The sequence below is a fragment of the Pongo abelii genome, chromosome 6, assembly GCF_028885655.2.
Source record: "Pongo abelii isolate AG06213 chromosome 6, NHGRI_mPonAbe1-v2.0_pri, whole genome shotgun sequence".
Classification (NCBI taxonomy): Eukaryota; Metazoa; Chordata; class Mammalia; order Primates; family Hominidae; genus Pongo; species Pongo abelii.
In genome coordinates, this window is record NC_071991.2 from 29,321,966 (window position 1) to 29,333,838 (window position 11,873).

At 49.6% G+C, this 11,873-nt stretch overlaps 1 protein-coding gene and 1 pseudogene across 2 annotated transcripts in view; one reads left to right on the plus strand and one right to left on the minus strand.

Annotated features, from left to right (window-relative positions):
• LOC100448455 (phosphoserine phosphatase-like) overlaps positions 1–1,649 on the minus strand; it is a 49,891-nt gene extending 48,242 nt beyond the window's left edge. The window contains exon 1 of one of the 2 annotated variants that reach the window (XM_054560557.1): positions 1,305–1,649. In XM_054560557.1, coding sequence (XP_054416532.1) covers positions 1,305–1,357 — 53 coding nt within the window. In that variant the 5' untranslated portion in view covers positions 1,358–1,649. Of the gene's footprint in view, positions 1–1,214 lie in introns of both variants that reach the window. The other variant, XM_054560556.1, reaches the window with a different exon arrangement.
• Positions 1,595–11,339, plus strand: LOC129060711 (uncharacterized; annotated as a pseudogene).
• Positions 11,340–11,873: the final 534 nt, after the last annotated feature.

Below are 11,873 nucleotides of genomic sequence, written 5' to 3' on the forward strand. Positions count from 1 at the left end.
CTGACGAGGAAGGATTCCTTGAGCCCAGAGGTCAAGGCTGCAGTGAGCCATGATTTCACCACCTCACTCCAGCCTGGGCAACAGAGCAAGACCCTGTCTCAAAAAAGAAACACACACACACACACACACACACTCAAATACAAAAAACAAAACAGAACAGCATCATTTCCTTATCATTAGTTTGAAGGAAGTGAATTGCCTGTAAAAGTTTCCATTTTCAAAAAAGGCATTAAAATATAGTGTAATCCCAGCACTTTGGGAGGCTGAAATGGATTGCCTGAGCCCAGGAGGTGCAGCTTCCACCTCCTGGGCTCAAGCGATCCTCCCACCTCAGCCCCGCAAGTAGCGGGGACTACAAGCGCGTGCCACCATGCCCAGCTAATTTTTTGTATTTTTGTAGAGACAGGGTTTCACTATGTTGCCTAAGCTAGTCTGGAACACCTGAGCTCAAGCGATCCACCGCCTCGGCCTCCCAAAGTGTGGGATTACGGGCGTGAGCCACTGGGCCTGGCCCAGTTACATTCTTCAGTCTGAGCATGAGCGCTGGAAGAGAAGCTCTCACTTGCACATAATTTTTTAGAGACAGAGTCTCCCTCTGTCACACAGGCTGGAGTGCAATGCTGCAATCTTGGCTGACCGTAACCTCAACCTCCCGTTCTTGATCGCTTATATAATCTCGGCTCACAGTAATCTCAACCTCCCGGGCTCGAACACACCACACACACACACACACACACACACGTTTAGACAAACCCTCTGTCACACACACACACACACACTTGTTTAGACAAACTGTCTGTCGCCCAGGCTGGAGTGCAGTGGCGCGATCTCGGCTCACTGCAACCTCTGCCTCCCGCATTAAAACAATTCTCTGCCTCAGCCTCCCAAGTAACTGGGATTACAGGCGCCTGCCACCACGCCCGGCTAATTTTTGTATTTTTAGTAGAGACTAGGTTTCACCATGCTGGCCAGGCTGGTCTTGAACTCCCGACCTGTGATCCACCCGCCTCGGCCTCCCAAAGTGCTGGGATTACAGGCGTGGGCCAACGCGCCCGGCTGATCGCTTATATTTTTAAAAAGATGTCTTCTTCGTTTCCTAGCCCCTTTTACACCGCTACAAAGTTTCAAAGGCTTAATGCGATTACAACCGGCCGTCAGAAGTCGAGCTAGGGGGTGCAGCTTCCTAATGCGGGGCAGCCTCATAGGGGGCCTACCCTGCCCAGGATGAGCCGCGCCAGGTGGCGGGGGACGCTCCTGGGGGTCCTCGGGCCCTGGCTGGGGAAGGTGTTGTGGGGCGCAAGTACCCAGGATCAGGTGAGGCCATTGCGAGGCAGGGGCTGCAGCTGCCGCTGGCCATTAAGGAGCTTCTCCGCGACCGTGCGATCGTGCCTGCCAGGAGAAAGCCGGTTGGCGCGCAGAGCCTGCTCGCGCCGCGTCTGGCCCTTGCTGCGCCCGGCTCCGCAGGCCGGGAAGTGTAAAGCTCCTCCTGGTAGCTTATGGGAGGCGGCAGCCGGGCCAAAGCCTGCGGACACAAAAAGACCAGCTCAGCGGCGAGTTAAACCCCACCCTGCAGCCTGTAGCCAGCCGTCCGCGCATGCGCATTCCTGGAAGCCCCCCGCAGCTCCGCCGCGAGTTCCGATTGGTTCCGCGTGAGGGGCGGGCCTCTGACGTCACAAGGGCGCGCCTTCGGCGACGTCAGAGGGGTGGGCCTTCGGTGACGTCACAGGCGAGGGCGTTCGGTGACGTCGCCAGGGCGGTACAGTGACTGGAGCTGGGCGGATTTCTCCTCAGAGTGGAGCCTGGTAACCGCGATTTCTCCGCCAGGTTCTGTGTGTTGCTGGCTAGAGAAGGGTAGTTGACAAACTCAGACCCAGCGCAGTGTTTATGTCGGTGAAAAATAGAAAAATATGTCCGGGCGCGACCGAGGCGGGAGGACCTTTCAGGCCAAGAGCAGCCTAGCAACATGGCGCGCCCCATCTCTGTAGTCCTACCTCAGCCCCCCAGCTACTTGAACCCCAAGGTTCAAGGCTCCAATGAGCTATGATCCCACCACAGCATTCCAGCCTGCGAGACTGAGGTAAACCCTGTCTAAAAAAGTAAAAAAAACTATCCAAGTGTGCAACAGGGAGGGACTGCTAAATAAAACATGAGGCCGGCTGGGCCCTGTAATCCCAGCACTTTGGGAGGCCGAGGCGGGAGGATGGATGGCTTGAGCTCAGGAGTTCTAGACCAGCCTGGGCAACAAGACGAAACCCCGTCTCTACAAAAGATGCAAAAATTAGCCAGGCGCGGTGCTCACCTGGCCTAATTTTTATGATTTTTGTAGAGATGAGGGTCTCGCAGTGTTGCCCAGGCCGGATTCGAACTCCTGGATTTAAGCGAGTTTCTCACCTTGGCCATCAGAGTTGTCAGGATTACAGGCGTGAGGGACCGTGCCCCGCCTGGGTTAGGCTATTTAATAACATAAGAAAGTACTCGGCCAGTCTCTGTAGCTCACGCCTGTAATCCCAGCACTTTGGGAGGCCGAGGTAGGTGGATCACCTGAGGTCAAGAGTTCAAGACCAGCCTGGCCATGGTGAAACCCAGTTTCTACAAAAAGCACAAAAATTAGCCGGGTGTGGTGGTTCATGCTTATAGTCCCAGCTACTCCTTGAACCCAGGAGGCGGAGGTGACAGTGAGCCGAGATTGCACCACTGCACCCCAGCCTGGGCAACACAGCGAGACTCCCAAGTTTGAAACCAGCCTGGGCAATGTAGTGAAACCCTGTCTCTACAAAACAAAAAACCCGGGTGTAACTGTGTCCACCTGTGGCCCTGGCTGCTTAGGAGGCTGAGGCAGGAGGATCACTTGAGGCCAGGAGCTCTGGTCATCCCACTGCTCTCCATCCTGAGCAATAGAATGAAAGCATGTGTCTAGATAGCTAGCTTGCTAGCTAGATAATTGATAGGTAGTTTTCTATCAACTTTTTCCCCCAGATTTGAACATATTTTTCTAAAGTAGCATTCATCACATCAGCATTTTACAGTGTTATTAGTTGTTAATATGATTTTTTTTTTTGAAATACGGTATCCTTTACAAAAGCAGTTTTGTCTTTCAAAGCACATACATAGGTCCTCAAGTGAATTTGTCTGATGTTGGCGACCTTAATACCATTTTGTCCACTTGATTGGAAAAGTCAGTCAATAATTTCAGGTCACTGTTGGTCTTAGAAGAAGAGCCCAAAGGCAACAAGCAAATGTGCTGGTGTCCAGTCTCCTTCTAGTAGCATTTTCACTTTCCCTTAAGGTTTCCCTTGATGAACATAGAAGTACTGTATGTAGAATTGACCCATAAAATTGACCCTGGCAACTTTGTATATTAGGCCAAATTTACATTTCTTACCTTTATGAGAGGCACCCTGGTAGGCTAGTGGAGTTACACACGAAGTCTGATCTCAGCTGCACTGTCCAGAGAGATGTAACATGGTCCAATCAAATAACATTCTCTGAGCCCGTTTCTTTAGCTGTAAAATAAGAATAACAATTATGCCCATCTAAAAAGACAGTTTATTGTATTTGAGTGGTCTTTTATTTTCTACGAAACTGTGTTTAACACAGTAATTATTTTCATTTCCATACCACATTTGTGTTTTGTTTTTGTTTTTTTAAATGGAGTCTGTTTTTGTTTTTGTTTTTTTTTTGAGATGGAGTCTTGCTGTTGTCACCCAGGCTGGAGCGCAGTGGCATGATCTCTGCTCACTGCAACCTCTGCCTCCCAGGTTCAAGCGATTCTCCTGCCTCAGCCTCCTGAGAAGCTGGGATTACAGGTGCCCACCACCACACCCGGCTAAAATTTTTTTTTTAATATATATTCTTAGTAGAGACGGTGTTACATCATGTTCCCCAGGCTTGTCCCAAACTACTGATGTCAAGTGATCCACCCGCCTCGGCTTCCCAAAGTGCTGGGATTATAGGCGTGAGCCACTGCGCCTGGCCTGTTTTTAAATAAAGATTTCTTGTCCAGGCGCAGTGGCTCACGCCTGTAATCCCAGCACTTTGGGAGACCGAGGTGGGTGGATCACCTGAGGTCAGGAGTTCAAGACCAGCCTGACTAACATGGAGAAACCCTGTCTCTGCTAAAAATACAGAATTAGCCGGGCGTGGTGGTGCATGCCTTTTATCCCAGCTACTCGGGAGGCTGAGGCAGGAGAATTGCTTGAACCCAGGAAGCGGAGGTTGCGGTGAGCCGAGATCGCACCATTGCACTCCAGCCTGGGCAACAAGAGCAAAACTCCGTCTCAAAATAAAAAAAAGATTTCTTAAAATGATATTTTCAGTATTTTATTGATGATGTGTGAGCAGCAATCTTAATAGGATGTTACCTGACACTTTGCGGGACTAGAAGATTACAGTGGTAGCTGATTTGATCCAGTTGTCTCTAATTCTTTTTTCTTTTTTTGGCGGGGGGAGACAGAGTCTTGCTCTGTCACCCAGGCTGGAGTGCAGTGGCATGATCTCGGCTCACTGCAACCTCCACCTCCCAGGTTCAAGCAATTCTTCTGCCTCAGGCTTCCGAGTAGCTGGGATTATAGGCACGCGCCACCACGCCAGGCTAATTTTTGTATTTTCGATACAGACAGCGTTTCACCATGTTGGCCAGGCTGGAGGCTGGTCCTGAACTCCTGACCTCAGGTGATCTACCTGCCTCAGCCTCCCAAAGTATTGGGATTACAGGCATGAGCCACTGTGCCTGGCCCAGATGTCTCTAATTTTAACATGAGATGTATTGCAGGATCATAGCAGAGTGAGTTGCTGGTGTATCCAGAAGGAATTGAGCATAGAACTCTCACGACAGCTGTCCTGAGTGGTGCGTGTGCACTGTGCTTGAGTATCTCACTGCTCATTTATACATAGGCTTTCTGGTGACTGAGTCAACAGTATCTGTTTCATAAATAATGTTGCCCTCTTTCTTTCTTTCTTTCTTTCTTTCATCTCTCTCTGTTTCTCTCTCTCTCTCTTTCTCTCTCTCCCCACCCCCCACCTCTTTCTCTCTTCCCGCCCCGCCACCTCTCTCTCTCTTTCTTTCTTACAGGGTTTTGCTCTGTTACCCAGGCTGAAGTGCAGTGGTACAATCTCGGCTCACGGCAACTTCAGCCTCGTGGGTTCAAGCGATTCTCCTGCCTCAGCCTCCCAGGTAGCTGGGATTACACGTGCCACCACGCCTGGCTAATTTTTGTTTTCTTTTTGTTTTTGAGATGGAGTTTCACTCTTGTTGCCCAGGCTGGAGTGCAATGGCACGATCTCAGCTCACCACAACCTTTGCCTTTCAGGTTCAAGTGATTCTTCTGCCTCTGCCTCAGCCTCCCAAGTAGCTGGGATTACAGGCATACGCCACCACACCCGGCTAATGTTGTATTTTTAGTAGAGACAAGATCTCTCTATGTTGGTCAGGCTGGTCTCAGACTCCTGACCTCAGGTGATCTACCTGCCTCGGCTTCTCAAAGTGCTGGGATCACAGGTGTGAGCCATGGCTGCTGGCCTAATTTTTGTATTTTTAGTAGAGATGGGGTTTCACCGTTTTGGCAAGGCTGGTCTCGAATTCCTAACCTTAAGTGATTGGCCTGCCTCCCTAAGTGTTGGAATTACAGGTATGAACCACCATGCCTGGCCAGCCCTATTTCTTTAAGCCTCCACATTTTGCACTTGTTAAAAGTATTTGAACATACAATTACTCAGCTTCCCTTGTTTATGTGTGCTTGAATTTTGTATAATCTTAAATATTTTTTCCAATCTAAGCTTTATTTTATCCTGTTTCTTCTGTACTTGTATAACTTTAGGTGGCTGTCTTCATTGAAAGTTTTTTCTCAAAAGCCTTAAAATAGAACATAGTTCTTGGCAGCAATTTGAAAGTTATTTGAGGAGAAGGGGAGACTTATAATGATGATTCAAATGAAGGAAACTAAAATGTAATAAAGCAAGACAGAGGAAAAAGCAGTATTCACTTGAGCATATCCCAAAAGAATAAAATTTCAAATGTAACTAGAAAAAAGTATGCTGAAGTTCACAATACAGAAAGAATTATTAATACTCAAAATAGCTTTACAGCCCCGCTCGGCTTTTGAATGTTGGGAATTGACCCGGAGGTGGCTGTAACTCTAAGATAGTTCCTTCAGTAATGAGCATTTTTTTCTTTTTCAAGATGATGATTATTCGCCACCTTCTAAGAGACCAAAGACCAACAAGCCACCACAGCCACCAGTCCCGGAACCCACCAATGCTGGGCAACAGAAGGTGAGGGAGTTCAGCTCTGGTAAGTTCTGAGCGAAATCCACAACCTTCTTCTTCATCTTCTGGACTCTCAATGTGACTGATGAAAGTTACAACATTCTCTGCAGGGGGAAACGCTTTAGCATGTATTACTACATTTTAATCACATCTTTGTAAAGCCAGGAGCATTTTGAAAGTCACATTACAGACAGTGTTTAAACATAGTTTGTATTTACCAAAGCATAGGATACTGTATCATCTCATATTAATTAGTTAGTTGGCTCAAAATTAGTGGTAATGACTTAGTAATTCAATAATTTCTCTTAGCTTTGAAGTCTTCTTTATTTCAGAACTATTTCACCTCTTGGTTTTCATTTTTGCTGTGTGTCACTGCCTGCCAGCTGCTAATTTATTAACTCCCAGTGGGTCATGTGTCCTCTGAAGGGATTGCATGAGGTATTAGTGGCAAATTATGTTGATGATTTGTATTTTGAGTAGTTTGAATAAATAGAACATTAAGCTTGTATACATTTTGAAAATAGTATTTTAATATTCTACTGGGTCATAGTCACAATGATTGGATATCTACTGAATTTATATGTACTTTAAGTTGTTATATGTTTATGTTCTTTAGCATTATAACTTGGCAACTGTGTATGTTTTTTTGTTTGTTTTTTTTGTTTGTTTTTTTGTTTTTTTCACAAAAATTAGACTGATTTATTGAGGCATCTGTTTGATGCCACATTAGGTGGCCCAGGCTCTGTGTAGGGGGTGAGGTGAAAGCAGGAAGAAGGGTGGTGAAAGGCAGGTGTGTCAGGATTAGGTTGGAATACCTGGGGTACTCTGAGGCTCCCCAAGTTTCCCTGGTCCTGGCCAGCTGTGCTGCTAGCCTGGGCATCTGATGAGCCAGCAAGGGTGACTCCCGAGAGGTGAGTGATCCAGGGGATAGGGCAGGAACTTTGGAGTCACGCTGTTGGCTTTGAATCCAGACTCCTACGCTTGATAGCTGTGACCTCTCCATGCCTCAGGTACTTGCAGAACTGAGCTCTGTCTGAGCCAGGTTCCATCCAGGCACTGCGGATCCATCCAGATGGAAACCGCCCCAAGTTGCTCACTATTCACTGCCTTCTCAGGCAGACCCTTGTCTCCTTCTAGGCCCTCACAATCCAGTGGAGGAGACGAAACGCATCTGCCTCTGTCCCTCTCGGCGCACCTCATGCCAGGTGCATCTGTGGACATGGGCCATGCTTCTGGGCTTCCAAAGTTGGAGAAAGCTGCCAGACTCAGGTGGGTACATCAGAGCAGCTGCTGCCCTCTGGACACAGTGACAAAAGAACACTCTGGGCCTGGAGCCCTGGTCTGGGGCATTGGGCAAGGCTGTTGCACTTCTCTGAGCCCATTTCTCCATCTGGAAAGTGCGCTGATTATATCTCCCTGTGGGCACTAAGGGCTCAGTGTTAGTTTGAGAGCCAGCATCTGGGGTTTGGGCTGTAATTCCCCTTCAGCCCCATAGCTAGGGGGAACCAGGGACTTTGTCAGGATACCCTAGGCATCAGTCTAGCTTCCTCCCCCTGGCTTGGGCTTAGCATCTGAAGCAGTCTAGGGCGCAGGTGGTCCTGGTGGGGGTTGGGGCTTTTCCCTACACTGAGGTCACACCCAGAGCCAGAAATCTTGGTGCCTGCTCTGGGCCAAGGTGCCAGCCTGTGCAACAAGAGCGAAGCTCCGTCTCCAAAAAAAAAAAAACACAAAACCCTTCCATCACTTCAAGGGGCTCACACCTCCCTAAGGGCCCCGTAACTGGCCTGATCTGGTCTGCACCTGGCCCCCAGGGTGTAGGTAACACCCCACCTTACCTGGTTTCTTCCTGCCAGGGCCAATCTTCAGACCTCAGGACTTTCCAGCCTATCCCACCTCCCTCTCTGGCCAGCCTTGAGCCCTTGTGGGTCCAGCACATTTTCCAGGCTCTCTCCTGGTTGTCCTTCTGCCTCGAGGCCTGGCTCATGCTGCTCCCTCTCCCACTCTCCAAAACCCACAAGGACCACTCCACACCCAGCTCAGCCCCATCCCCTCGGATAGTCCTTTCTCTTTCCTCAGGTGGCCAGGTGCATATCTTGGTGTGAGACCTTCACTGTACCTGGGAATGCCTACTGGTCACCTTGGTGACAGAGACCAAGGCATTTACTTGATATGAGTACCCTGGTTCACTGTCTATATGGCCAAGGAGGGAGCCAGTAATAGGTTTTTCACTTGCTACTAGGGCCAGTTCTCTTGGCCCCATGGCTCTAGGGATGGAGGACGCTGCAGGAGATGCACCCCTCACTTCCCAGCTGAGGACTATGGGTCATCTCAGGGCAATGTCACGGTCCCCACATGCCGCACCCCCTCAGCTCTGCAAATACCAAGCAGCGCAGTCTGCCTAGGGGACAGTGGGCTCAGGGGTGCCCAGGTAGTCCCCGGAATGCCCTTGGCAGGCCCCTCACCTAGCTGCTCCCACAGCGTTGTAGCAAGAATTCTAACCTTTTTTGACTGGAGCCTGCTGAGAATAAGAGCTGTGGACTGTTCTTCCAGAAAGGCGTGTACATGCTCTCCACGCAAAACCTTGCATCATGGCCAAGTACAGTGGCTCAACGCCTATAATCCCAGAACTTTGGGAGGCCAAGCCGGTTGGATCACCTGAGGTCAGGAGTTCAAGACCAGCCTGCCCAACATGAAGAAACCCCATTTCTACTAAAAATACAAAAAATTAGTCAGGTGTGGTGGGAGCCACCTGTAATCCTGGCTACTCTGGAGGCTGAGACAGGAGAATCACTTGAACCTGGGAGGCAGAGGTTGCAGTGAGGTGAGATCGTACCACTGTACTCCAGCCTAGGTGACAAGAGCAAAACTCCGTCTCCAAAAAACAAAAAACCAAAAAAAAACCTTGCATCCTTTCAGGGGGCTCACAACTCGCTAAGGGCCAGGTAATTGAACTCCTCGGACCTAAGGGTAAGAAACCTTGCCTCAGTTCTTCCCCAGGTGATCAGCCCAGGGTAAGGAAGGAGAAACCAAAAAGGAGGACCTGTGAGAAGGACCCCCTCCTGGAGTTTGAGGCCCACTCCCTCCTGCCCCTGCCTCTCCTCTGTCCAGGACTCCTCCCTGCTCTGCCCCACTCCTGGGGCCATAACCGTGGGGAGCTGTGTTTTTCTACAGGCCCCTGGGCCCAAAGTGGGCAGGCTCACCTGGAGGGGATCAGAGTAACATGGCAGGAAGTGAGGGGGCAAGCCGCCCTGGAACCGCGCCTCTCTGCCCCCTCAAGTCACTGAGTGCACTCCTGCTTCCCCTCACTCAGGCAGTGGCATGAGTTCCATGTGAGCGCTGTCCTGCTCCCTCTGTTGCCTCTTTTTTTTCTTAGGGCTATCATAACACTTTCCCTTCCCCAGCCCTGCCAACCTGGTGGGACATTGGGTTACCCTCTCACAGGGTCCTGGGGACAGGCCCATCCTGTATCATACCCACAGAGAGACCCTTTTTTTCTTCAGGGCCTGGGGAGCAGCCAGGTTCCATGAGTTAAATGCAGATCTGAACCATACCAAGCTGGGATTGGGGTACACACTCTCCTCTACTGAAAAGTAGCTGGGGATTCCAACTTGGTGAGAGGGAGAGTGGGGCAGAGCCAGACCAGACAAGGACTGATCACCTGGAAAAAGTCTGCCATCAAAGGTCTTGGCAAGTGCTGGGTGCGGTGGCTCACTCCTGTAATCCCAGCAGTTTGGGAGGCTGAGACAGGTGAATCACTTGAGGCCAGGAGTTCGAGTCTAGCCTGGGCAACATGGCAAAACCCCATCTCTACTAAAAATACAAAAATTAGCTAGCCATGCTACGCTCCTGTAATCCCAGCTACTTGGGAGGCTGAGGCAGGAGAATCGCTTGAACTGGGGAGGCAGGGGTCGAAGTGAGCCAAGATTGTGCCACTGCACTCCAGTCTGGGAGACAGAGTGAAACTGTTTCTCGAAAAAAAACATAAAAAAAAAAAAAAAAAAGAATATGGCCTTGGCAGAAGGGCCAGCCCGGCAGTGCCTTCCCTTGGGTTTCTCCTGGGTAGGCCTCTGCCACGAGGAGGCGCTTCCTTCTGCCTGTCCATGGCCCACAGCAATGGAATGTCTGCTTCTGGGGGTTGGGTGGGAGACTGCTGGCAGAACAGGAAACCTTCTTCAGGTGGGATTTTTTTTGTTTTGTTTTTTTGTTTTTGAGATGAAGCCTCACTCTATCACCCAGGCTGGAGTGCAGTGGCACAATCTCAGCTCACTGCAACCTCCACCCCCACCCCCGGGTTCAAACAATTCTCACGTCTCAGCCTCCTGAGTTGCTGAGATTACAGGCATGTGCCACCATGCCCGGCTAATTTTTGTATTTTTTGTATTTTTTATAGAGACGGCGTTTCGCCATGTTGGCCAGGCTGGTCTCAAGTGGCCTCCCAAAGTGCTGGGATTACAGGCATGAGCCACTAAGCTCAGCCCCTTCAGGTGGGTTTTGAGGCTTCACTACAATACTAGTTTCCTGTGGCTGTTGCAACAAATTACCACACACTTAGTGACTTAAAACAACACAGATGTATTCCTTTACAGTTCTGAAGGCCAGAATTCTAAAATAACTCCCACTGAGGCAAGGTGGGAGAAGGGTCATTGCCTTCCGAGGCTCTGTGGGAGAATCCATTTCCTGGCCCTGGAGGCGGCCTGCACTTCTCAGCTTGTGCTGCCCGTCTCGAATGACTGGAGTTTCCTGCTTCCATCACTATACCTCCCACCCTCTCCATCACTTCTGCTCTTATAAGGATCCGGGTGAGTACATCAGCCCCGCTGGTACAAGCTGGCCAAAGACCCTTAACTTCATTATATCTGCAAAGCCCCTTTTGCCATATAAGGTCATGTTCACCGGTTCCCGGGATTAGGATATGGGCATCTTGGGGGTATCAGCCTGCTACAGCTAGGCTGCAAAACTATTACACCCTCCTGGTGTTTCAATGATTAGGAGAAAAAGGGTTGGCATTTTTTGCTTAGGGGTCCCTCTTAAATTTGTATCTTTAAGATCTGGGGTCCCTCTTAACCTTGTGTTTTTGTTTTTGTTTTTTCTTTTTTGAGGTGGAGTCTTGCTCTGTCGTCCAGGCTGGCAGTGGTGCAGTCTCGGCTCACTGCAATGTCTGCGTCCTGGGTTCAAGCGATTCTCCTGCCTCAGCCTCCTGAGTAGCTGGGACTACAGGCAGCCGCCACCACGCCCTGCTATTTTGTATTTTTGGTAGAGATGGGTGGGGGTGGGGAGGGAGGTTTTAGCTATGTTGCCATGAGCTCAAAGCGATCCTCCTGCCTCTGCTGCCAAAGTGCTAGGATTACAGGTTTGCACCACCACACCTGGCTGCTGTAAAGTCTTCTTTCCACACAGCTGAGACATGTTTTAGGAAGTTTGCTAAAAGACCCCTGGAGACCTCCTCATTGTGGCCTCCCTGTTATTGTGTTTAATTTGATTGAACTTTTCTGCCCTCCTGTTTTTCAACTTCTCTGATAGTCTCCCATTAAACCAATTCTAAGAACCACCAAAAAAGGGAAAAATTTTTTTGAAAGCAGTAAAATGATATGGACTGTTAGAATGTAAAA